This window comes from Streptopelia decaocto (assembly GCF_964273445.1).
Source record: "Streptopelia decaocto genome assembly, chromosome: 9".
NCBI lineage: Eukaryota > Metazoa > Chordata > Aves > Columbiformes > Columbidae > Streptopelia > Streptopelia decaocto.
The window spans coordinates 15,158,422-15,183,767 of record NC_138664.1 but is presented as its reverse complement, the minus strand read 5'-3'; the positions used below and the strand labels follow the sequence as shown (position 1 = coordinate 15,183,767).

The window sequence follows — 25,346 nt, the reverse complement described above, 5'->3', positions numbered from 1 at the left end:
TAATACACACTGTTCTGTGAGGGCAGCTCTGGCTCATCCAGTAGTAACATGAATTCTGTATTCTTACCAGTGCCAGCCCAGTCACAGCAATGACTGACGTTCTCAAGGACAACACGTTTGTAGGTTTCCGTATGAAATAATAGGAATGGTGGGTTAGTGTCGAAGACCTGCAAAATACAATTCAGCATAAATGGAGTGGAAAAATCAGGAACTTTACAATGCCTGGAAGTTTAAAATCCCAAGCTGATAAACTAAAATTCAGTTGTAGCAGCTTTTAGTAATCAAAAGCATAACAAAAATATGGTGGAAAACTTTAAAAGTATTTTCAAATTCGAAGTCAGGCTGGCTATCTGACTTTACAAGCCCTATGAGTACCGCCCAAAGCATGCAGACTCTTGCAGACAAAATTTTTTGTACAAATAAGCTTTTGCTTTTATTCTTACATGTTGATATTCATTCTCATGAAGTGTACCTCTATCTGTTTATCTGAGTTTAATTTTCATGGCATAAATGTTTACAAAGAGACAAAAATAAACAGTTACCAGTAGTCAGCACTGAAATATGTTTTTTAGTTCACTGAACTGTGCACAAACAAATTTTGAAACTATGTGGCCAGGCCTAATAACAGTCTTGTCTTATTTATACACTGGTAAATCCACCCCCACAATTTAATTGAGGAATTGTGTGTGGGCAGGCTTGTGTGGTGTCGGTATATGAAGGATGTGCTGGATGTATGTACAGCTCATATCATATACCCTAAATGTTAATCAGTTTACGATGTATGAAACTGTGCTGCAATATGTATTGATATTTATTGCAGCGTTTAAAATATTGAAATATTTCAGTAAATTATTGCAATGTTGCAATAATTTCACTAAATATTTCAGTAAGTGTTTATTGCATAATTGGCTACTGAAATATTTATGTCATTCACATGTAAGCTGATGTTTCGTTGACGAAAGCACCTGTTTCCATTGGGTGTTGATCACAGTTGCTGCTGGCTGCTGAATCTGGAAGGCACAGTGAGGGCAGGACATGTTCCATACTGGCAGCACTCTAATCCACTTAACATGGGCATCAGTTGCAATGAAAATATGATGACCTGAGGATTTGCCTATATTGGCAACTGGCATATGCACCTACACCATGGACAGCTTAAAATCTGTATACATTTGTCTTCACAGCTGTTTCTAATCATATTAGCAAGACTGATCTGCGAGTACGTGCCAGAGGCTGTACCTCTGCTTTCTGCCCCAGCCATCCTCCACAGACCATGCAGGGCAGGGGCCTGGATTACAGACAGAGATTTGAAAGCAGGTGTTGAGTTTTCAAAGAAGAAAAGGCTGTGTTGTTAAGAACAAATCTGAGTTTCAAAAGGATTTTTCTACAGCCCCAGGGTACTGGATCTCTTAAGATAAGACTCAAGTAGTTGTGAAAGTACAGGTTTCATAGACATGTCCTGCCATTAGCGAAGTGCCACTTCATTAGTGTCCCTGTTCTGCTGATTATTCTTTTGTGTTTTTCTACAAATTCCAACAACAAAAGCTACCAGCTTTCTTCTGGGAAAAAATCTCTGGGCTTATTGCTTCTGAGATCGTTGCCTCTTGTCAGTTTTTTGAGATGAAGTTTGTATATGGACAAATAATTTACACGCTGTAACCTAATAGACATTTTTTTCTAGGATTATTCATGGTAATCTTTTTTTTTTTTTCCTGGAAAGCCTGTGTCCCAAGAGGCCCCTGCACTTACGTCTGACATTGTGAGACTTCAGTAAAAGCACGCATTGTATTCCTGTACCTCACTTGCCTTTAGCCCCAGTTCATGTGACACACCTTGCATGTTTAATCATTTTGTAACATATAAAACTGTACTGCCGTAATATTAATTTTCAAATATTAGACATCTCATTCCAGAGCCAGTGCAAACAGGCAGGCACCGAAGGGCCGGGTCAGCAACATATTTGGGTACATAAAAAGTAGTTAGATAATAGAAATGTTAGTATTATTTCTGAGAGTAAAATGTCTTTATCATTTAAGATGCAAAACTTTTGGGTCTTCAACATTATCCAGGTATATTATCTGCATGCAATATCTGAGAAAATCTTTTTAAACTATGAGTTCACCTGAATTTCTATTTCATGAGGAACAGAAATCAGGCATACGTATCTAACAAGAACATCTGTAAACTATATCTGATATGTAAAATAGAAATATATATATTTTAAAATAATGTTATTTAAATCTATTTGAAAGTCTCTATAGCACAAAGAATCCAATTCTATTGAAATTTTAGTATGGTTTGAAGATTGATTAATTCTTAATTTTTAAAATTTTTAATTCAAACTGCGATGGGAATTTCCTGTGTTCTTATATCTGTTTTAAAAAGTCCAAGAAATGTATTTAGTAAGTCTAATGTAGAGCTGTGTTCCGTATCTTAACACAGAATGCTACAATTTCTGCACAAAGCAATACTATAATGACGTTGGCTTTGTCTGCATGCAATGGGAGTGTGAAAGTTTGTAGAGAAAAATGTTGAGGAGGCAATATTTACTGTGTATGCCATTTGGCAGTTGTTCTTTAGGTTAGCTGTGGTCTGATCCCACGTACTTAATGCAATTTATCAGAAGGAGAGTGTCTTCCAGGTTAATTTGATTTGAAAGGAATCCAGTTTGCATGCTTAGAGATTGCTTGGCAACATGAACTGACAATGGCTAGTAGGGATTTTGGAGGGAGTTTTGAATCAAAAGGGAATTCCTTATCCAAACTAATATTATAATGTAGATACATCTATTGTATTTATTAGCATTTGAAAATGGATGTGGTGTCATTGAGAAATCCCAGTTTCATTAGGTCAGGCTCAAGAAGGGTTTTCCGGAGGAACCGCAGCTCCCTTTGCTGAGCCGCGGGGTCTCGGCTCGTGTTCTCACCAGCGCCCCGAGAACAGGCTGCTCTTCCTGGTGGAAAACAGCAGCTCCCCTCTGGGAATGGGAAGGAATGTGAAGAAGCTGTTGGGAACACATCCAGGATGCCCTTTGCATTTGGTCCCTGGCCAAAGGCGACCAGCCCCAGGGTGAGTGGCTCTGGTGGCTGATAGCCGGCGGTGAGCGGCCAGGGCTCCCTGACAGGCGGCTGCTCTCGGGGAATGGGGAGGCAACAACAGCCGCTTGCAGGGAACGTTGTTAAAACGCAAACTTGTGCTTCCCCTTTCGTGCTGTCTGCTCCACAGGGACAGAGAGTTAAGTGCAATCAGAGTCTGTCGGCAGCTGGTGCTGGAGGAGCTCAGAGCTATGCTGAGGTGATCAGAATTTTTAATCTGTAACTTCTCTGCATTTGAATTTGACATATTCTTCAATTTCATAATAATATATTTTCAAATAGATTTCATCGAAGTGTAGGGAACAATTGTCGGTTATGTTAAAGCTTGACCCCTTGTGCTTGTAATGCTTCCTTATGGTCTGTACACCAGGAAAGCCCGAAAGAATACCCGGCTTGTGTGAAAGGAGGACTGAATTATATATGTATTGAAGATGAGTTCCTTAATAGAATTGTAGGTTGGCATCTGATTTGGTTTTTACAGGTAAAAGTCAGTTGCAACTCCTAAATTCAATGGATTTACCTGCTGTAAAGAAAGAGTTGTCAGATCCAAATCACAAGTTATTCCTGAAAAATCGCAAGAACTGAGAAGATGCTCCTTTTTGTTACTGACAGATAAACCGATGTTGTATTTCTGTCTTCATAAAGGAACGATGTTCTCTCTTAAGTGTGTAATGAGGAGCCCATTCAGATGACTGCATACTTCTTTGTCCAAAAGGTCAAAGGATATAAGACAGGATCTGAGACGATGATTTCAGTTTAATTTGGCCCAAGGATACAAATACACTTTATTTTTTTTGCCCTGTAGAACTGTAATTATTTGGAAAAAGTATGATGTTGAAGACAGCCCGTGAGTTTTGGTTCTGGATAGAGAAATCAGACTTAATGCCTACAAGTCCTCATATTGTTCTAGAGACAAACCAACACTTAGCGATATAAAAAGTAGCGCGCATGATAGCACTTTTACAAGACAAGCTGAATGTGTAAATTGAATAAAATTAGAATCTGTGGCAATAATGTGAGGTGAGCAGCTGAAGTACACTGGGTAGAGTGTTGGAGGAGCGGGCTGGAGCCGTGTGCGGGAGCGTGCAGACACAGCCCGTGCTGCCGAGCGCTCGGCTCATCAGCCACACCGCACTGCAAACCTTGGAACGGTTTGGCTCACATGAGCTCACCAGTTGGAGGGCTGCCGTTCTTCGTGTCAGGGTGGAGAAGGCATGCAAAGTATTTAGGGTATGTGTCAATGCATGTCCTGTAGATCGTGCTCTGTGTACTACAGCAAGGAAAAGCACAGAATTGCTTTTCAGAACAAAAATATGTGTATTTCCTTTTTCAGGGTCAATTTTTTTTCCTCAAGCCTCTTTTACTGCACCTTCTGTCATGTGGATAGTTGTTTTACAATATACATAGTCAGACTAAACCCTTGAAAACATGACCACTGCACTGAAATTACGAAGCCTCAAAGATCGCATAATGGGGAGGAATTTTTGTTCACCTACTAATTTTTTGGTATTTTAATGAGTTACTTTTAAAAACATTGTCTCTGCACGTTTGAAAATCAAAAATCCATTTTTGAAATGGACCTAGACACTGTCTTGTATTTATCTGTGGCTTCAAGAAAAGTACCAAATATTGTGACATTTAGGATAAAGCCCAAAGAGCTGGGAAAGCACTACTGGCTGCTTTTGGTACAGAAAGTCATACTGATGATAAAATCTGTAGGAGTTAGAACAAATGTGTTACCCAGCAGAGATGTTTCTGACTTACTGTCTGGAAGAACTGAGGATGCAGTCCTGTCCACCAATCTGATGTCTGGTTTAAGAAACTTCAGAGTGAGTTTTATTGCCTAATTTTGGGCACTTAACCTAAAAAAGGGAGCTTTGACTGTCTGTATTACTGTTTCATATTCCGTGGTACGTTGCATGGAACGATGACTAATTACTTAGATGCTGTTGTATGTATGTCTTTGTAAGTACAGTACACATGAAGTTTTTTTGGCAAGATCTCAAGACAAGGTGGTGTTTTTACCAGTAACACCGAGTAAGTTTTCCCTACACAGAAGGGGAAATCTGAAAGAAAACATAAGCTAAATGGAACTGGGGTCTTTGGATAGAAATAAAGGCTGTTACCTGCAGCTGTAAGTCACAGAACAGTTGAGGTCAGAAGGGACCTCTGGAGATGGTCTGGTGGGATCAGCTACAACAGGCTGCCCCACACCTTGTCCAGTCAGGCTCTGAAATAACAGATTCAAGAAAAAACAGGCCCATTTGCATATCCCAGAATAACAATAATTTTAAAAGCTTCTTTTAAAGAAGAGACATGAGTGATGTTTTAAGGATGGTACTTCAAGCTGAGTGCTTGTAAAGTAGCTCTTGCACTCTAACAACAATTACTTGTTAAAGACATTTTCATAAGGAATTTTGTTAGTGGTCCATGCCTTAGTAGCAAGTATGTATTACTACTAAACACCTTAATAACTCCTTTTGGCAAATACGTATTTTAAAATCATTACCCAGCCATTTAGAGGTCCAGTGGGGTTTCGAACTGCACATGCAGCCTTGAATCCAGTAGCAAAGCTTTCATTCACCCTTGTAAAGAGCTATTCCTAAAACTTTCTTACATCAAAAAGGGTGCTACAGGAGGAGTCAGTTTTCAGACACACATCAGGTAGGGTCTTTCAGTAATAACAGACTAATTAGGTTAGAATCTAACCTAACTGTGGTGAATCTTTAACCAGGGGATGTTCCAGTTACTTGCCACCTGCAGGGGAGGGCTGAGGGAGGGTTGCTGAGTTGAGCACAGAGTTCCTCATCTTTCTCTTGGCCCAAACCTAAACAAGCTGTGCTGGGGAAAGACCATCCCAAACAAATCACACAGGTGTGAAAAGTTCTGAAAGGAGAATGTCTCCCAAAAGACTTGAAAACAATTATGAACGATTTGCTAGAAAACAAAGACACAAAATTTAGTTACTTTTTGAGTCAGCCAGAACAGGTAATGTTCTCTTAGGCCCTGTGCAGCTAGATAGTGTGTGCAGCTAGATAGTGTTTGCCCAATGTTACACTCTTTATTTCTTACAGTAATAAAAGAAGGATCTTCTGTTTCATGTATAAACTCACTTAGGATCCAACTGCTTCCATCATAGTTGATTATAAAGCTCATAATGAATGCAATAGCATCACAATAGGGCCCCTAAAAAATGTAAGCATACTAAGAAAAACCTTTACTATTCAGACTGGAGTTGTGCCTGTTATCATGCTGCTAGAACTAAAACCCATCAAGACAAAGCACCAAAGATGACAAAGCTTAATTCACATGATAGATAATAGCAAGATAACAATTTTCATTATTCCTTCTCCAGAGACTTCTTAGCTTATCTGTCACAATAATATTTGGAAGAGTGTTTCACATACTTGTAAAAAGCATCATTTGCCTTTGACTAGAATGAAATTTGTCATTACAAATGCCTTTGAACAAACCCTTGTCCCAATTCAGGGAACTATTTAAGCAAATATTTAATTATAAGTATACATTTAATAGCAATGTGTACAAAACAATCTGAGCATGCGATTCTACGCTATCCAGAATTGCAATCAATCTCACTATGTGTTAAAAATCCAAACATAGGTGAAGCCCAAGTTGCAGACATATGCAAATAATTTGAATCCATTTTACTTCACTAGAAGAGAGAAGGCCTATCTGCACATACTGTGCAGTAGAAATTCTTTGCTCTGAGAGTCCTACAGAGAGAGGCACATTGTTCACATCAAATATCTTGATTATTTTGCCTGAATAGGCGCAGTGCTCTGGTAGGTGCTCCCTGGCACGCTTGTTGTGCCAGGCACTCCTGGGTAGATGGGAAGGGGTGGAGCACGATGATGTCCTTGCTGTGGTGACAGCTGAGGTACGTTCACTTTCTCTGACTCTTCCAGCCCTGCTGCACTAAGTGCCATAGATGCCACTTGCAAGAAAACCATGCTCCAGAAAAAGAGAAGACTCCTGAGATTGTTTTTAGCATCCTCATTTTTAGGGCATTGAAACTTCTTAAGCGAATAGGGCATTTTATTGAAAATTCCTACCTCATCACTGGGTTGCTTATTACTTTCCATGTTGAGTTGATTATTCTACTAGCAGCTTATAGAGGGGAGTTCATAATTTCCTGTTAGTATTAAGGCTGAAATCTGCTGTTCAGCTTGTGCATCTACAATGTGGTTTATATCAGCTGTTTAATAAAATTAGAAGGCTTTTAATGACAGCAGTGATGTATCACATAATTTAAGTATTTCTGCACAAATGAAGGTTTAGGCAACTTACCATTATAAGTGCTCAAATCAGATATTTTTTCTCCTTTTTGCTTTTTCAAATGAGTTCTTTTGCAAAGAGCACTGGTAACTGTTTCAAGCGTTTTGGAACAAATTGTGTCTCATCAGCAAGCAAGACCTGGAGTTTTTGTTTCAAAAAGTTTACATGTTTCATGATTAGTGCTTTTTAAGCAAGGTATCTAGCACTTCTGGTTTCTGTGGCTGGTGGAGACTCTTGGCCCTTCTCCCCAGCCCAGGAGGAGTTGACACCACGCCCAGAGTCTGAATCAGCCCCTCTTCTGCAGAGCTTAATTTATTACTTGGACTTAAGACTCGCTCTGTGACCTACCAGAGGAATCAAGAGGCTCCCTGTGGATTCACTCCTCCTTAGGTAGGAATAATAATTTGGTTCCCTCTCAGTCATATATCGATAAGTGATTCCTCTGCCTTTTTCTTAGATGGGCAACACATGCTACTGCCATTAGATGCTGGCTTGTAGGACTATGAAATTTGTGTGGAATAGTCCATTGTTGTCATATATCCTACACTGAAATTCATGAAAAAAAGGAATTAAATGTGTTCCTCGACCTTGCAATTGGATGTTTCGGGCTAGTAGGTCAGTTTCTGGTAAGGCCTCAAAGAAAAATGAAAAAAAATGCTTAAAGAGCCAAGCATGGAGCGGGTGAGGGACCAGAGAAAGCTGGTAATTTTTTTCGAAGAGACCTTATATGCAGAAAGCTTATGTATATCAAATACATACATTTGTGTTTTGCTAAACAGTTGCCTTGACTTCAGTAGTCTGTGCAATAGAGGGAGGCGTATCAGTTCACCTCATCATGCTGCCGTGCCGTACAGTGTAGGTGGACACCTGGATTGCATCCAGCCAGCCTTGGCACTCGTGTCCATCACCACACACCTGCATGGCTGTGTGCCCTGTCCCTGCAGGCCAGAGAGGTGTTAGGGGAAGGAAATGCTCCGTTTGCGTCCCACTGGGGACCTGATCTAGTCCTTGTGGGAGAAGGCTTCCTGTAGTTGTTGTATGAGCTGCATCAAGCTCTGTATTTCATGATGGTTTATCCCTTGGCAATGCATTCTGTCTTCAGGTGGCCTTGGGAAATGGAGCTCAATAGCGTAGTCAGCCCTGCACCTGTGATTCCTGAAAGGAGTTTTGTGAAGGGCCACTAGATATCTCCAACATACATATGAATAATTCCTTTGTCTCTTATTATCAAGACAGGGAAAGTCTTGTCTCTTCTTCTGAATGCAAGAGAAGTATGGGCTGTCAGTATCTTGAAGGATGGAGTGATATTTTTTTGCTTCCTGTGAATAACAAAAAGAAATAAGTAATGCTGTCTGTGTCATGTTGTCCTGTTGTATCTTTTTAACCCTTCAGTTTGTTAATATGTTGGTGTGGTTACAATTATCGGGAATTCTGATGCTATCTAGATGGTTACACAAATCTAAGTTATTGAGCAAGTGGAATCTCTACTGAATATGATCTTGTTTTAGATTCAGAGAGTGAATAGCTTGCCTTTAATACTTCTAATAAATCACAAGTTGAAATGACTAATTTACCTCATAGAAAGACGTGAATCGCTCATTGCAGCTTCTTCCAAGAGTTGCCTCACTAGTTCTCAATTTGGAAGTGTTTCCAGTGGGCTGGAAATGCTTTCTGAATTGCTAGATTACCCATGCACACTTCTGCTATGCAGGCCAGATCGGGATTTATTTAATTCTAAGACTGCAGTATTTTTTCTGCTACGTAGGTGTCTGTCTGCAAGGTTTGCGCTACCTTTAGTTTAGTGTTGTGGTGCTGCATGTTTCCATGTGCATTCGTGTATTTTCTTTGAAGGAAACAATTCAAATAAAGGAGTAAAAATTTATGTCAAACAAATGACCTACATACAAGTGATGATGGGCTCACAGCCTAAGAATGTAAGCTGCAAGTAGTAACCATTTTGCGGAATGCCTATCTTGTCAGTAAGCACATATGAAATCTTTTAATATTGGTATCCTTTTAAGGGCCATATGGGTAATTTTTAAGCACAGGTTAGAGCCCCTGTTCTTTCTGGTGTAGATGCTGGTTGCTAATCCCAGCTGAGCCTTCCACAATCATGGAATCATTTAGGTTGGAAAAGACTTTTAAGGTCATTGAGTCCAAGTCAAACTAGTCCACGAATACAGACCAACTAAATTCACTGTGAGGAAAAAAACCCCATGTTTTTCAAAAGGAAATGACCAGTAGAGAAAAGCAGTTCATTCTCAGACTTCCAAAGGCTCTTGCAAAGGGGCAGCTCTTAAAGAATAGTAACTAAATACTCAAAGATGTAGTTTAATTATGCAGTAATTCTTATTATTGAGAAATACAATAGAAGAAAAAAAAAGGTCACTGAGTCACATATTGTTTTCAAGCTCTAGAAAAGCAATGAAGCAATGTAAAACAGAAGAATGGGGGAGAAATTGAGCAAGCTTTTAGGAAGGAAGATTTAATTTTGCCATGTGATTCAGCATAAGGAACGGCAGGAACGTGAGGGAGGGAAGTCGGAGCTGTAATCCTTGTGGAGCCATTTGCTTCCCATGTGACCTTGGTCAATCAGCTTGATCTCTGTGAGCTTCAGTAAATGGAAATAGGCAAAAAAACCAAGCTCAAACACTATGCTGTCACTTAACTGCAATTTCTCTGGTAATCTACCACAGAGGAAAGAGAAGAAAACTGAGTTTGCGGGCATCCTAACAACGAAAGCAAGAGCCCCTGAAAGTAAATGTTTCTTATTACCCTCCTCTGTACTTTACTTTAGTCAGATAAATATTCCGAGGAAATGAGGGACTGTTAATGTTCTAGAACTAAGCATGTATAAATAAATTTGTAGAATCAAACTCTAAAAATAAAGCAGCAAATAAATCAGAGTGCTGATTACTTTAGGATTTTATGTTGACTGCTCCCAGTAGCCAAATGTGAGGTCTACAGGTTAGCCTAATGTGAGGTCTACAGGTTAGCCTAAAAACCCCGAACTCCCAAACTGGAGATACTTTTTTGATCTGCAGACTTTCTGAACTTTAGTGCATGCAGTAATAGGAGTCCTGACTTGCATAAACATGTCATTGTCTGATCCTCCTTATTGGTAGTTGACATGTGAAAAGTGGAGTACCCTCTTCGGATTTGCCTTCAAAGTCTCAGTTGGCATTTCAGAGGGGGAACCAGCAACAACTGAATGAGCCTTCCTGCCATCTCATTTTCTTGTTTTACGGCTTTTCCTGTGGTTACGCACTGGCTAAGTGTGGCCACCTCAGCTTACCATCGGGAGGGGACGCAGTCCCACAGTATACAGGATCCAAAATTGAAATCTGAGAAGGTAGGCAGGCTCCACCCAATATCAAATCCATCAACACTGATCATCAGAAACAATGCCACTGTTGCTAGTGTTTTAAACTTAAAATCACCTTTCTGAGGCTGAGGGAAGAGATGAACATTGCAACCACCATCCTGAAGTAATGTTACCTTCTTTCCTTGTTTTGTATTTGCTGATATTTAAGAGCTGGTGGCTGAAGTTTTTTGTATTTTTATAGAAGATGTTTTCCTCAGGTAGTTGCATCATTTGCTTTCTGAAGGACCATTTGACTCCACATTAAATAGCCAGGAAAAATCCCAGTCTTTGGGTGTTGTAAAGTTTCTTACCCATTCTTCTCCAATGCAGTGTGACCACACAGGTCATTGGATTTGGCAGTGCAATCAAACTAAGATGACCCTGTCTCCTGAAACTTATTCCCACAAGTGACAGGGGAGAAGGTGGTGATATGACAGAAACCTCTGAAGGTGACTTCACGACTTAACAAGAATCAGGTAACAACATCCTTGCGAGCAGCATAAGGTGCAAAAACGAAGGCTTAACTAACAAGACACTATTTCAAAATAATCTCTGAAGTAAATCTGTGCTTCTCACCTAACCCAGTTTAAACATTCAGCCTAAAAGTTCAAGCAGATGCTAGATCACACAACGGAAGGGTCAATGGTATTACCTAAGTGGCTCTTTTTTTTGGAAGCATGATATTAGTGAGCATTCGCAGGTTTACTGGAAATGTATATTCCTAGATATTTATAACGAAGGAAATGAATTGTATTTGCCTTTCACTTCTGTAAGAAAATATGGCTTTAAAGAGGGATACTGAATGACCAGATTTCTGTAGAGTTTGTTTATGTATAACTTGTTCAAATGGTAATCTAGGAAAGTAATACATAAAAAATATAGTAAAAGCACCTACAGTTTTGTGTCATCATTGGTTCCTTTTTACCCTCTGACATGTATTTAATATACAGGGTGGATTATGAACTGTAATCTATTTTAGTCACATCTCTTGCTTTGAAATTGTGGAACCAGCTTTTTAACCTTTGCTCAAACACTTCAGATCTTCAGTGTAAATAGTTCAGGTTTATACCTGCATAACACAACAAAAAGTCTGATCTCACTGTGGTTTTCTCTATTTCCTGAAATTTCAAGTGCATAAAAATCTTAGTTATTTCTAGAAGTAATTTATTTGAGTAATGCAGACTAAATTGTCAATATTAATTTAGGTTGTTGTCAAGAATTGTTTTATTGATAATTGTGAAAACATACATTTTTAATGTATATTATATTTATATTATTATGAAAATTTGCCATCCTTCTTTATCTCCACAAAAATAAGTGTGAGAACCAGGAGATCAGTAGCTATAAATAAGCCAATACCAATTTCTTAATGGGAACAACAGGCGATGTTTACACTTCTCATTTGTTCCCAGGCAGACCTAATGCCTTGTGTCTGTCCACGTCTCCTCCTCATTTCCGAGTTCAAGCACTCTTTGCAATAGCATCCTGGATGTGACCTGAAACTGTGCTGGGAAACTGGCCGTCTCTGTTCCTAATGACATCAAATGCTCTTTAAAATTTCCCATTAGAACAAAAATATTCAGTCACCCCCTGAGATGGGCTACAGCAGGGACAACCCGACATGCCAAGGTTGAGGCTTGTGAGTTTTCTTTGCCAGCTGTGAATGTTCAGGTGGTTGGCAAGGAACTCCCCAACACCGCAGCAACAGGACGGCTGGTGCTCGTGGCTGGAGTGCAGAAATCCTACTAGAAAACTGTCGCTGTCTTTGGTGTGGGTTCACTGAAAGCAGGCTGGTCTGAAGTGCAAACAGTAAACCAGAAATCACCTACAGAAGACAGGTGGTATTGGCAGGTGTCGCAAGCTGCTCTGCTTGGCGGGTTTTGCTGTGCCTCCAGTGCTGGGGCTGTGGTGGCACTAAGGGCAGAGATTTGAGAGACAGCCACCCCTGTGATCTGATATTGCTTCCCGGGCTGAGCAGAGCACAGCAGAGCACAGCAGGTAGGTACCACAGCGTTTTCGTCCCTGTGGTTTTAATTTTATGTGGTTCACATGTGAACCCAGACTTTCTCAACTCTAGCAAGCCTCTGCTTTCACACATTTCAAAGCCGTGACACAACACAATGTAGCTGATGAAGCCCCCGGACCAGGCAGGTTTCAGAAGATAAGGATGGAGAGACACTGAAGGACAGTGGATGATCCCTCACAGATCCTGTGCCCGCTTCAGCAATCCTTACTCATGTCAAATGATTTCAATTACTTGAACTTCAGGCTCTTCCCTTTAATTACAGAGTTTCCCTTGAACAAGGAATGCATGATTTGATTTCCTTCACTGCCATGTCTCAATTTAATCAGCTTGGTAGACACCCACCATTTTTGGAGGGATTTGGGGGAAGGAGTGCTCTCATCCTTTCATTGTTATTCAATATAGTCACATGAAGAACCTAAATATAAACAGATGTCCGTTTTTGAAAAGTCAGCATATTGCTGAAATTGAATATTTTTGTTAGCGTCACTGTCAGAAATTTTATTGCAGAACATTCAATCTCTGGTTTGTGTTCAAAGAATATTAAGAGATTGTTGCTGCACTGAAATTTGGAGGGTTTTCAATAAGATCACTCTGCAGCATTCACTTATTTATTTATTTAGTGTCCGGACTGGCAGAAACTGGAATTACAGCGTTCCTTTGGCTACTGCTACTCACCTTGGGGACTGGGGTGGGGTGAGTGACCCGTGCTCTGTCTTCTCCTTGCCTGTTGCGCACAGAATGAGATGGCATGCCTGACTGCGTTCTCCTTTGCGTCAGATCTGTAGAGGAAGCATGAGGGTTTAAATCAGATCTTTGCAGCATAACCAAGGGACTTCTTTATTGAGGGTGGTGGCTGGATGAAGTGTCTTAGCAATGCGTGGTCTTTGGCAGTGCAAGGGGGATATGCACAGGGGCTGGGTTCCCGTTCCAGAGTGGGAGCACAGGGAAAGTGTGAGCAAAATGAACCAGGAAGAAATAACCAAATTCTTTTGGGTATTGTACAGGTTCGCTAGTTACTGGTTCAGCAAAGCAATATTTAAATACTTTGTGTATGAATCTGAATAAGTCAAAACCAGCAGGTTTGTTTTCTTGTGTATATGTGAACTTGGTGAGGAGAATGTCAACCACAATGGAGTTTGAGTAGGTCCTGTTAAAATCAGTGGTAGTTATACAGAAAAAAGTCTTCAGTCATTTCTCAAGCATGTTTGCAGCATCCTCATTTTAAAGAAAAAATTTAAACTTTTTTTCAAGTGATAATAGCGAAGTTGGAAAGTTTAACTTTAAAATGTCAAAGGTCCTATTGTCTGGGGACAACAGCATTTGCTGCATAAATGTGCATTTGGCAAGGAGGAAAGTTCTTACGGTTAGCTGGATCGACACCTTTGGCCCTTCTGTGACTCAAGCTCTGGTTTTATTTGGTGTGGGAGCTGGGAACAGAATGAAGATGCAGCATATGCAGGAAGAAGGTGGGCTTACTAAATGAAAAGCTTTGGTTTTCTTTACTAAAATAAAACATTATCTTGATGGAAACAGTGAACTTTAGTCACTGGGAAATTAAAGAAGATATTTGAAGAATGTTGGATCTGTTCTATGAAAATCAGTCTAGAAGTCATCAGTGGATCAAGTCTCCTTGGGGTATTGCAGGAACACTGGATAAAATCCAGCTTAAAATGAGGTCAGATTATACTTGCAATAATATCCAAACTATGGGGTTGGTTTTTCCTGCCTAAAACAGCTGCAGACAGAATTGATGCTGTGTGTGCTGCATGAAGGTGAGGGTTTGTGTGCCGTGCTCCTTCTCAGGTATTCTTGCTTTTAAAAGCTACACCTGTTTTGAAGACCCAGATTCCAATTTTGTCATGCTTTCTCAGTCTGAATGCTGTTTCACTCTGAACAGAAATCTGCTTTGATCACAGTGATATCTGTCAGATATGATGCTACACAATGTTGGGGAGCAGGAGACTCAACCCATCTGGATGCTCGTGGGGCTCTCATCACAGAACTATGTGATCATCCCAGCAATTATGGGAGTACTTCTGTGAGAAGGGAAGCTTTATCCTGATTTTGTAGTTTGTAATTCATAGAACATGACTGGTGAGTATTTTGTCCAATGCAATAAACAACTCTTGGCTATGGCAGGATCTAATATGAAGCATCCTTCCTAAAATGCTATTTATTCTATTCTTATCCATCATTCTTGATGCCATTAAAGGAGAAAATAATTGCCATTATTAATTTAACCGTTACAACTATAAATGAGTTTTTGGTTGAAATACTGATGAGGAGGAGTTGTGTTTTGGAAATTATTCTGAAACCATCACAACTGATTTCAGTGTAAATACAAAAGAAAAATATTGTTAATTTCTCATCTTCACTGTTAGCTAGTTGATACTAAATTAAGCATATTGCATCAGATATAATATCAGCAGGCTCCTTCTTCCTATTTCTAGTACTACTACATTGTGCCAAGCCACACGTCAGTACCATCAGTGCTCTGTCTACCAACCACCACCAAAATAGAAATGATTGTCTTTCAATGGAAATAAAAGATTAGATCAATAATGATTTTCTGACTCCAATTATCTTCTAACATGCTTAGCTCAGTTGAAATACATTTCATTCACATCTCATTCCCATGAGCCATCCTTATTGTCTTCTGAAAGACTTGGAGCCAAAGTTAAAGAGATTCTGTGGGAACTTTCTGTGACTGTGTATTTGCTGCCCGTTGCAGACTGGAATCATGGCCTTGTACTTAAGGAGAGGTTTGCAAATGGAAATGGACATCTAGCATCAGTAAAAAAAAGAACCTGACCAAACACATGCAGACTGGAGATTCAAGAAAGGTGGAAAATATTTAGAAGAAAAAGCAGTTTAAATGACTATATGTATTGTAAAATGCAGTTAAATATCTACACATTTGCGTCTAATCTTCTGCCAGTTCTACTTTTTTTCTGGAGTTTATACAGATGAGTCTGTCTGTAGGCCCTTCCAACTGCATTCTTATAATTTCTATCAAAACTGACACAATTGGTCACAATTGCTGTGAATTAGCTTGTTACTATATCATGTATTTATTTTTGGAATTGGAGAGGCAGCCTAGATATGAGTCTTCTGTGCTGTACAAGTAGTGTACAGAAACTGAAATCCCACCAAACCTCACGGGTAGAGACCTGGCCTGGTGTAAGAAATGCCAGCTAGAGCATCAAGGCTGGCTGTGACTCTTTCTCCATCCCATATAACAAGCCATGCTACTCTACGGCATTTACTTAGTGGTATAACATAAAGCTTGGAAGGTGTTTGAGTCAGAATAAGGGCTGTCTTTAGTAATGAAGGAACCACAACAATTTTCCTGATGCATCTGTGCCTCCCAGGGCAGTGCAAGTGTCTGGATCAGGCCCTCATGTACACTGTAAATGCTCTAATGCTAAATATCATGCAGTATGTCTGTGGCAGATACGTGTCTGCAGCAGTTCCCACTTGTAACTAATACGTCTTCCTATTTAGTATAGCCCATAGTCAAGGAAAATACCTCCATATGTTTTGAATTATATTGTGTCTTCACTGGAGTTCTCAAGAGTATGCTATTAATTTAATATATGATTTTGCTATACATATGTGTTGTGTATAAGCTGGTCAAGATACAGACAATAAGTTTTGGAATAGCTGAGTGTTAGCATATGTGAGGTTTATCTAGCACAAATACTTGGTAGGGTCAGTATCCACGGGTATATTGTAACCGAAGCTCACTGGTCTTTTAGAGAGCTGCAAAATTCCAAATATTTATTTCATCAGTAATCTCCTTCTCAGAATCTATCTGAATAGGTCATTTGCTTGGCAATAACTCTTGTGCAGTAATTATTAATTCCAGGAGAAAAGCAGCTGATGCAACTTGAGAGATGGTGTATTTTCTCTTTGTCTTTTCTCTGTTTTCCTTTGAAGAAGCAGTCACGGCACTAGATACAATTTTGCTGTTCCCTTGCAATGCTCCGGTAGTGCCAGGTCATGTCTGTGCCCCTGTTTGAAGAGTATTTTAGAATTTAGGAGAATGCCTAAGAGAATATTGAGTCAGGAGGGATATTTAATTGCTTTTATTAGTCTGGATATTGAATAACAGTGCAAAACCCTCTTGTGTTGCTTGTTAAGAGAAGCAGTGGATTTTTTTCCCCAGATCCTTGATTACTCACTATGGGTTGGGCGTCACACTGAGTAGGCTGCTTAGAGGACTTAACCAGCTTATTTTCACCAGAGAGCAGGCAGTAATTCAGAAGGGGGAGGGCGAGCTGCTGAAAGCTTGTATGTATATGTAAAGTGCTCCAGTCAGTACAGAACAGTTTCAATGGAACATGGATAATGGTTAACATCAGTCTTTGTACAGCTGCTTTTTGGCTAAAAGAGGGGTAATTTATATTTAAAGTCCGAGAGTGTGATTCATTATTTTTCACAATAGTGCTTTGCTGAAGTTTTCCCTTCATCCCCCTTCAGATTCTTTACAGTTAGTAAAGCTACCTTGGCTATTTCAACACAGTTTCTTCCTCCATAAGGTCTGTACCAGGTGAACCCTAAATTACAAACTGTGCTTGCCCTCGGTTTTTGGATAATATTTGTGAATAGCTAACATATTTGGCTGTAGTCTTACTGCCAAACTTGAAAGGATTGCTGCATTACTATGTTGCATCAACTCCAACTTGAGGTAGCGGCTCAACAGCTTTAGCAAATTGTAGGGGAGCTGTATTAATGTGTGTCCCTCTTTCTATGCTATGTTAACAAGCATCAATTGATGCAGACATTTAAAAATGACTTGCACATATAAACATTCATTTCCTCTCCCCCCTAATTGCTTTGGGAAGAATGAATGTAACTAGGCTGGACACGGTTTATTAATTTAGCTTTCTTGCGGGTTTGGAAACATTTTTGCAATGTCCCCCGTCTCCACTAAAATTCTGTATTGTTTGGTGTCTAGTAGCCTGGCTGCATGGACAAGAAGCAGTAGGCTGGTGTGCCTCACACATTCATTGTAAGGTGATGATAAATTCTGGCTTTAACATTTTAAAATTACATTTCACAAAAGTGAGAAACTTCATTGTTTCAGATCTTTGAAATGGTTCTGATGCTTTCACGCACAGGTAACTGTTGGCTACTGTGGTGGGGAAATTAAAAATGAAGCTTTAAACTAACAAGCTCTGTGTTGCTGCTTTATGATGGTAATGATTATGTTACCATTCAAGAGAAGGATTTTTCTAGTTTTGAGGGATGTACTTGCCTAACAGGTTATCATCCTGATATTTTCGTTATTAGAGATTCATGGTTTGACCTCAGCATCCTATTAAGACATTTCCACTGGGGTGGCTGAAGGGCCGATTCTAAGGCTGATAGAAACTAAGGTGTTTCAGAGTATGTAAGATGCTTTAAAGTAGTTGCAGCATATTTAATTATTTAAGAGTAATTTTCTTATAAAGTAAGCAAATTATGAACAGCAGCTTTTAAATCAACAGCCTGAAACCCAAACATATGTGTTTGATGTTATCGAGGCATTTGATGCAGTAGTTACTGTATAGGTTATTTTTGGCATAATGGTGATATTTCCATAAAGATTTTTAAGCACTCGTACTTACGTCGCTGTTACTCTGATAGATTCACAGCTGTACACTGATCAAGCTGAAAATGCTTTCCATATACAATTTTGATGACAGAAAACTATGTCTTTTAGTGATGCTCGCTGCAGTCCAGAGCTAGAGGTAAGATTTGCAAGACCCTGAAATTTCACAATTTACTGCCTTCCAGAGACAAAACCTGACCTTTCAGAAATAATTTTACAATTAAGGGCTAATACTCCTCGGTACAATTCTCTGGGACGGAGTCCAGCCAGGTGCAAGAAAATCTTCCTCCTTTTTCATTGTGAACTCTGAACATATGTGTATCTAGGACTGCACTCGAATATTTACATTTCTTTGGGGAGAAGCCACAGTGTGAAGTTTACTGTGCAGAAACTGCTGCAAACTGTTTGTATTAATGGTAATGATTTCCTTGATGGTAAACAACAGCATCTCAAAGTTGACTGTATGACAGCAGAAATATTTTGAATGGAAGCTACTGCTGTACCTATTATAACTAGGCATTACAGAAGAAAGAAGAAGTCAGTCAATAAACACAGGAAGGCTTGTGTGCTCTGGGGATCCTAGGTTAGGGAACTGAACCCTTTCAAAGAGCACAGGGACTTCATTCCGTTTGTCCCAGTGCCAGTCTCCAGTGGTGGAGATTCTGCAGTCTCCAGAAGTAAATGGTGCTTAATTATTCCTTCCAGATGAGATTTTTCTGTGAAATATAATATAAATCTTCCATGCTCCGACTCTGGCCCATTACCTCCTGTCCTGTTCACAGTGCACATAGGAATACTTTTATTCCCTTCTGTACTTTGTCTCCACTTAGAGACTGTCATCCCTTCCGTTTTTTCAAAATGGCACCATGATTTGAGTCTTCCGTCTTTGGTCCCGTTTTCTAGAGCGCTGGTCACTGCTCTGGATGCTCTGCGCATGGACATGGACCTGTGTCCAGAAGTGGATGCAGTGCACTGGCTGAATCTTGGAGTTACTGATGTGATTCACGGACTACCTTCTGCTTTATACCTCCTTGTATGATACTTGCTTATTTTTTGTTTACTCCTTTTGACATCTCACATTAAATGAGATCCGCTGTCACTGCTCCAGTTTCCATGTGTAATTAGTGCTTCCTCATGAATTACTCAGCTTGTGTTTGTGCAGGTGGTTATTCTGTCATAAGTGTAGGATATTGCACCAATCTCCATTACATTTTATCCTGCCTTTTCAGACCCTTCCCCAAGCTGTCAACAGCTTTTTTGAACTCTAATCCTTCCCTCCAATATTCTTGCTGCCTTTCCCAGCGTGGTGTTACCCGTGAATATCATCTCTCCATTGCATCATGTACTTCGTGCATGAAAACATAAGCTGGAACTCTATTTAGGAAAGATCTTACCAGTTTTCACTCAATAGATCCCAAAACCCAGCCAGTGAACTACTGAGTATAGTTTTCGAACCAATTTTGCACATCCCTTATAGCAGCTTCTTCTAAGTGGTGTTTTCCTAGCATGCAGAAGTGTCAAACACCTTAGAAAAGCCAAGCTAAATTGCAGCCACCGCTTCTCCCACACACAGAGCCTGTTTGTAGAAGGAAATTAAATGGGTTTGACAAGATTTTTATCTTGACAAATCCATACTGGTTGCTGCTGCTGCCCTGATTATTTTACAGGTGTTTATGAACAGTGGGTTTGAATTCTTGCGGAATTTTTCCAGGAAATGAAACTCAGTTGACTTGTTCAGCATTTCTCAGTTCCCTCTTGCCTGCACTTTGCAGCTCAGAAATTGTCTCTTTCTAGTTTTCTGTCACCTGACACACCCTCCCAAATTCTCAAAGGTAACAACTGCTCTGAGTTTGCTTCAGTAATTCCTGCAAGTGCCCAGGGCTGAGTCCATTAGGCTCAACTGCTCTGGTACTCCAGGTTTATCTGCAGGTGACATGGCCTGTTGTCTGACCACTCGAGGGTCTGATGGCAAAACCTCCATCATCAGCTCATTCTATGATATTTCTATCTCAAGAAACAAACTCAGGGAGAATACAGGGAACGAGAGGAGGAAGTTGTGTTTAGAGTATCTAGTTCTATTTACTGCATGTAATGACACTATAATTTCCCCCCTAGCTGAGAGATACAGGAGGTGAAGAAAGAACTTAATCTTTGTTATTTTGAAGTCTGACTGTTAAGAGCACAGAGGCTGGTAGTGCCAGGGTCAGAGGTGGTGCGGACCAGCTCCCTGCATCAGGGAGCAATAACTGGCTCCCTGGCCTTCCAGCTACATTTTCCCAAATCCAAGCCCACTGCATTGGTACCTTTCAGTTTTTTGCAGGACTGTTAACATCTAGCAATCAAAGCATGAAAACTTTGAAAACCTAAAGAAACAAGAAAAATTAGAAACAAAGTTCCTAAGAAATCTTGAGTCTCAGCAATGATCATTATAGTCTTTTATATAATAGTCTTAAAAATAAATGTAATGTGAAACCAAATATCCAAACACTGAATATCTGGGACTTTATCTGCTAGCAGAGGGAGAGCAGCTTTCAAGTTAGCTGACTGAGCTCCAGATCACTGGCATTCTAGTGAAAACATTGTTCTAACAAACATTCATTTTCTTAACTAATGTTTATGAGAATGTCGGAAATAAATATCTTTGATGAGTATGTAGATAAAAGCACATAATGTTTTAACTAATCCTTAAGAAGTTATTTGCCTATTAAATGACTGTGGCAGGAGGCCACAGAAATACACTTAGGACATTTTAGAGCAAATAATAGCTATATTAAAATTTAAATAAGTACAAGTCTCTTCTAGTATTTTAGAAACACTCATCACCCTGTAATAGTTTTGTTTTTCACTTAAGTCAATCCTTAAGTCTATAAGGCTCAGTCAGAACACGTTGACATGTATTTCATAAGGGACAGTGACCGTCAGTCTGGGGCTGACTTTTAGCTGCTGCTTGTTTCTGATTTTGTTCTTTCTGCAGCGGCTTCTCAGGTGGTAATTTCTTGGTGGTGTTCAGAGCAAAGAGTCCTCAGTTAGAAACCCTTAAAAAAGGGATTTACTCTCCTCTCTTGCTTTGCCCATTGACACATGCACGTGCTAAGGATCCTCTGTACATGGAGTATGAAAGCAGATGCTTGCTTTCAGGTCCAAAGCTGTCATATGCAGCACCAGCCTCTCTCAGGAGCAGAGATGGGAATGTGTGCTTGGGTTGGTGGCAGTCTGGGCTGCAGGATGTTCAGTCATTTATGGAGCTGCTTATTCGAGTGTACAGGAGCAGCTGGATAGACATAAAAAATAGTTCATTATACATATTTATATTTGCATTCATTTACACACAGATGATTGGTATAACAGCAATGCATTTAGTGACAAGAACAGCATGGTTGGTTCAGGAGTACATGGTGTCTGCGGTCCCCAACAATACAACAGGCATCACAGAGAAGCAAGATAATGTGAGCGCTTTTTTGTAGACTCTGAAACTGAGCCCATCAGCTTGATTTACTGGGTCTTCCTTGACCCGCCCCTCAATTTTAAATCTCTTTGTGTTTTATTTCCTTTATTTATTCATCAGCACACACAGACGCATGCTTTTAAAGAATCTGCATGCCATCCTTTCTCAGTAATGACAGTCTAGTCTCTTCTAGGTGTTTAAGCTTTTCACAAAAGCTTATTTTATCAACAGTTTGCTTCTGAAGAAAATAATATTGCTCAATAAAGCAAACTTGTAATCATTATGATTTTAAAAATGCAATTTATTCTCACATTGTGTAAATCAACTGTAACTTCATTTAGTTTACACAAGCACAGGTAGTGGATTTGAAGCCTGTATTCATCAAAGCTGCCATGTTCATGTCAGCACTGAAAACTGTAAATGATGAGGTTATCGGCCAGGGAGATACTACATGATTTGCAGTATGCTAATCAGCCCAGGAAAGGGATTTGTGGACAAAAAGATGTGTTTCAGAGTCATTGTCTCATCTTGCAGAAAGCAGGGGGCAAGAGGGGAGGATTTTTCTGTGTTTATCCAAAATGATTTGGCTGGGAAATTTTGGCAAATTCAGTCTGCTTAAAGAAGCTAAAACACATTGTGGACTGAAATGACTGAAAACTTTATAGTCTCTGAGTTGTATAATTAAAGTAAAATGAAAGTTGATTCCTAATTTTTAAAAGATACTGTATTATCATTTTTGCAAGTAATGATGTAACAATTTTTATTTTTAAAAGCAAATGATTTCTTTTTTTCTCTCCCAAGCTAAATAACTAACAGAAGCATAACTTCAGGAAGCATTTAGACTTTAATGCAATCTGTACTATTCAGTTTAACAAAGAAAAATTTGTTGCCAATCATGCAACACAATGAGTCAGTGAGAGCTGGCTCAGTTGGTACAGGAGCTTGAAAGCAAGAAACAGCAGTGTTGTGTTCCCTCCTCCCGCTGCTCTCAGCTCGGGAGGTGATTTTTGGTGTCACGTAAAGGAAGGCTGGGATGCACTTCAGTGCGGAGCGAATTCCGACAGATGCAAAGCTGTGCCGTTGGTGCGCAGGAAAACTCCACTGGTGCACAAATGTGAGGCAAGACTTTCTGCGGCTCCTTGTTAGGAGTTTTATTGAACACTAGAGATCTGGATAGTATATGCATGGCCTTTTCATGAAATGCATTACTTTGGGAATTTTTAGTGTTCAAATACAGAGTTAATTTTTTATAGGAGAGAGACTTCTAAGACATTTAACTTTGTAAGCATAAATATACTCCCTTAAGAGGTGACTGAAAGCTTTTGTCTGGAATGTTGCTGGGGGCTTCACAAGCCCGAACTTGCATCTCCTTTCTTCCCATCTACCTTTGGCATTTATTATTCTGAAGTGTGACATCAAGTCCTTCTTCAGTAGAACTGATTTGAATAAAAATGGCCAAGCGCTTTGTGGAAAGCCTGGAGGCGGGATCTGGAGGTATATTTACTCACGTTGCCAAAGTTTCGATTTTGTACATTTTTACATTATTTGACTTAGCAAATTGTTTTGGGGTACGAGTGTGCTGATGGAGATAGAATCATATTTTGAAACACAGATCTGGATGCAAGCTGAGATTCCAGAGGCCAGTAAGATTCTAACAGAGTCAAACAGAAATACTCTGTGCTTTCAGGTTTTGAAGACAGACAGAAAGCAGCACTAAGCTCCTTTCAGAACATCCCAAGCTAACAGCAGTTGGGACTGACAGTTCTCTGACTCCCTCAGGAAGTGGCCAGCACTTCATGGTGTTCTCCAGATGAGAAACTGCACTGCACGTAGCAGGTTTTCTTTGATTAGTGCTAGAGTTTTTAGACAAAAAAAGATATGTAGCTGGAAAATGAGGTTGTTTAAAATAGTTGTATTTTTTTTTCTGTAGTTTGTGCTTCACTAGTATGTTCCCTAAATATTTTATTTTTAATAAATTCTGTACAATATCCCTGCAAGACAAGGCATCTTCCATGAAATCCTAATATTCTAAGAATCTATCTTCTACAAACAGTTTTGAGGGGATGTCAAACCGTACAATTACTAAATAGTTGATTTAATCAGATTTACATCAATTAGCCAGTTACGCCAGCAAAGCGTAATATGGTGAGGAGAAAACCCGTGCTTGACGGGTTTTGGATAGTCCCTCACCTGTCATCTTATGAGGGTTTTACTGATAGAATTTTAGCTGTTGGTGGACATAAAGGGAAGCAAAAACTTCTGAGCTTAAGCAACTGCTGTTTGGTTTTCTTTTACTTTTCTAGTAGCATTTTCATAATTTTGATTTGACGTACCAGGAGCTGTTATTCAAAGCTTCACCAGAAGTGCAGCCCACATTAAACTGCCACCTCCTGGCTGTTCTGAGGGCCAGAGAGCAAGTCTGTGTGGCCGCTGTGCACTGTGTGCGAAGTGTAGGTGATGGCTTGTAAATACAGATAAATGCCTTTTTAAAAGCCTTTTTGCCCCACTGACAGAGAACTTTGATGGATACTTGCATAGGGCAGTGGAGACATCCAGTGGCCAATGTCTTCAGTGACTGACAAATAGATTCTGGATTCTGCCTGCCTATCCAATGAAAGGCTGATGTGAAAAAAGGGCATTTTTAGTTTTTTTTTTCCCCCCCTTTAAATTCAGAAAAGAAGAAAAGAGCTCCAAATGCAACACAGTAAAAATTAACGTCTGTAGAAGAAACTACATTAGCTGGTCATGTCACTTAAAGGGATACTGGCCTCGAGCCACTGTTAAACATACAGCCTGCAGCAGTTCTGCTGAAGGCAACAGTACTTACTCTTCTCATACTCATGTAAACCACCTGATTAAGTGCTCTCCTGAACCAAGGCCAACAGCGCATTGACATCGACAGTTTAGATTTAAATTGTTATCTTAAAGTTTTTGTAGACAAATGTGAATGTATTGATTTAAACTTCAAATGAAAAACTCAGTTTTGAGGACCGACTGAAGAAAATTATTATTAACAAATTATAATTAACAAATTATGGCTCGATAATTATATTTGTGGGATTTCCCCAATGCCTGTAAAAGCTGTAACCAGAGCAGAAAAGTACATACTCTTATAATGATTCTCTGCCATTCACAATGTAAACGCCTGATGTTTATGTCACAGAGCAGTTATGCCACTGTTATTGTGCAAAATCCCCTGTTGTATGAGGTATCCTATCTCTACATCAAAAAATCCCCCAACAAACACCTTTGAAGGTTATTACGGCAGCTCTTCAGATTTATCACTCTTGTAGAAGTAATTTGAAATGGCAGACATGACTGAGCTCATTGTGGACATTTAAACATCCCAACTTCCCCAATACTTACATTCCTCTCCTTTTACAGCGGACCCAGGTAGAACATGCATATTGTGCTGGGACAAACTTTTAGGCAGTCAGAACAAACGGTAATTTCATAAAAAGCACATCAAACTTATACCTTTTGCTGATTTACAGATGTCCAGCTGGTCAAGAGAGACTTGAATA

General features: G+C 39.7%; 1 protein-coding gene across 1 annotated transcript in view; it reads left to right on the top strand.

Moving 5' to 3' along the window:
• LOC309443580 (thrombospondin type-1 domain-containing protein 4-like) overlaps positions 1–11,190 on the top strand; it is an 83,257-nt gene extending 72,067 nt beyond the window's left edge. Inside the window, exon 7 of the mRNA XM_082060659.1 lies at positions 11,086–11,190. Coding sequence (XP_081916785.1) covers positions 11,086–11,090 — 5 coding nt within the window. The 3' untranslated portion in view covers positions 11,091–11,190. The remainder of the gene's footprint in view (positions 1–11,085) is intronic.
• The last annotated feature ends 14,156 nt before the right edge of the window (positions 11,191–25,346 follow it).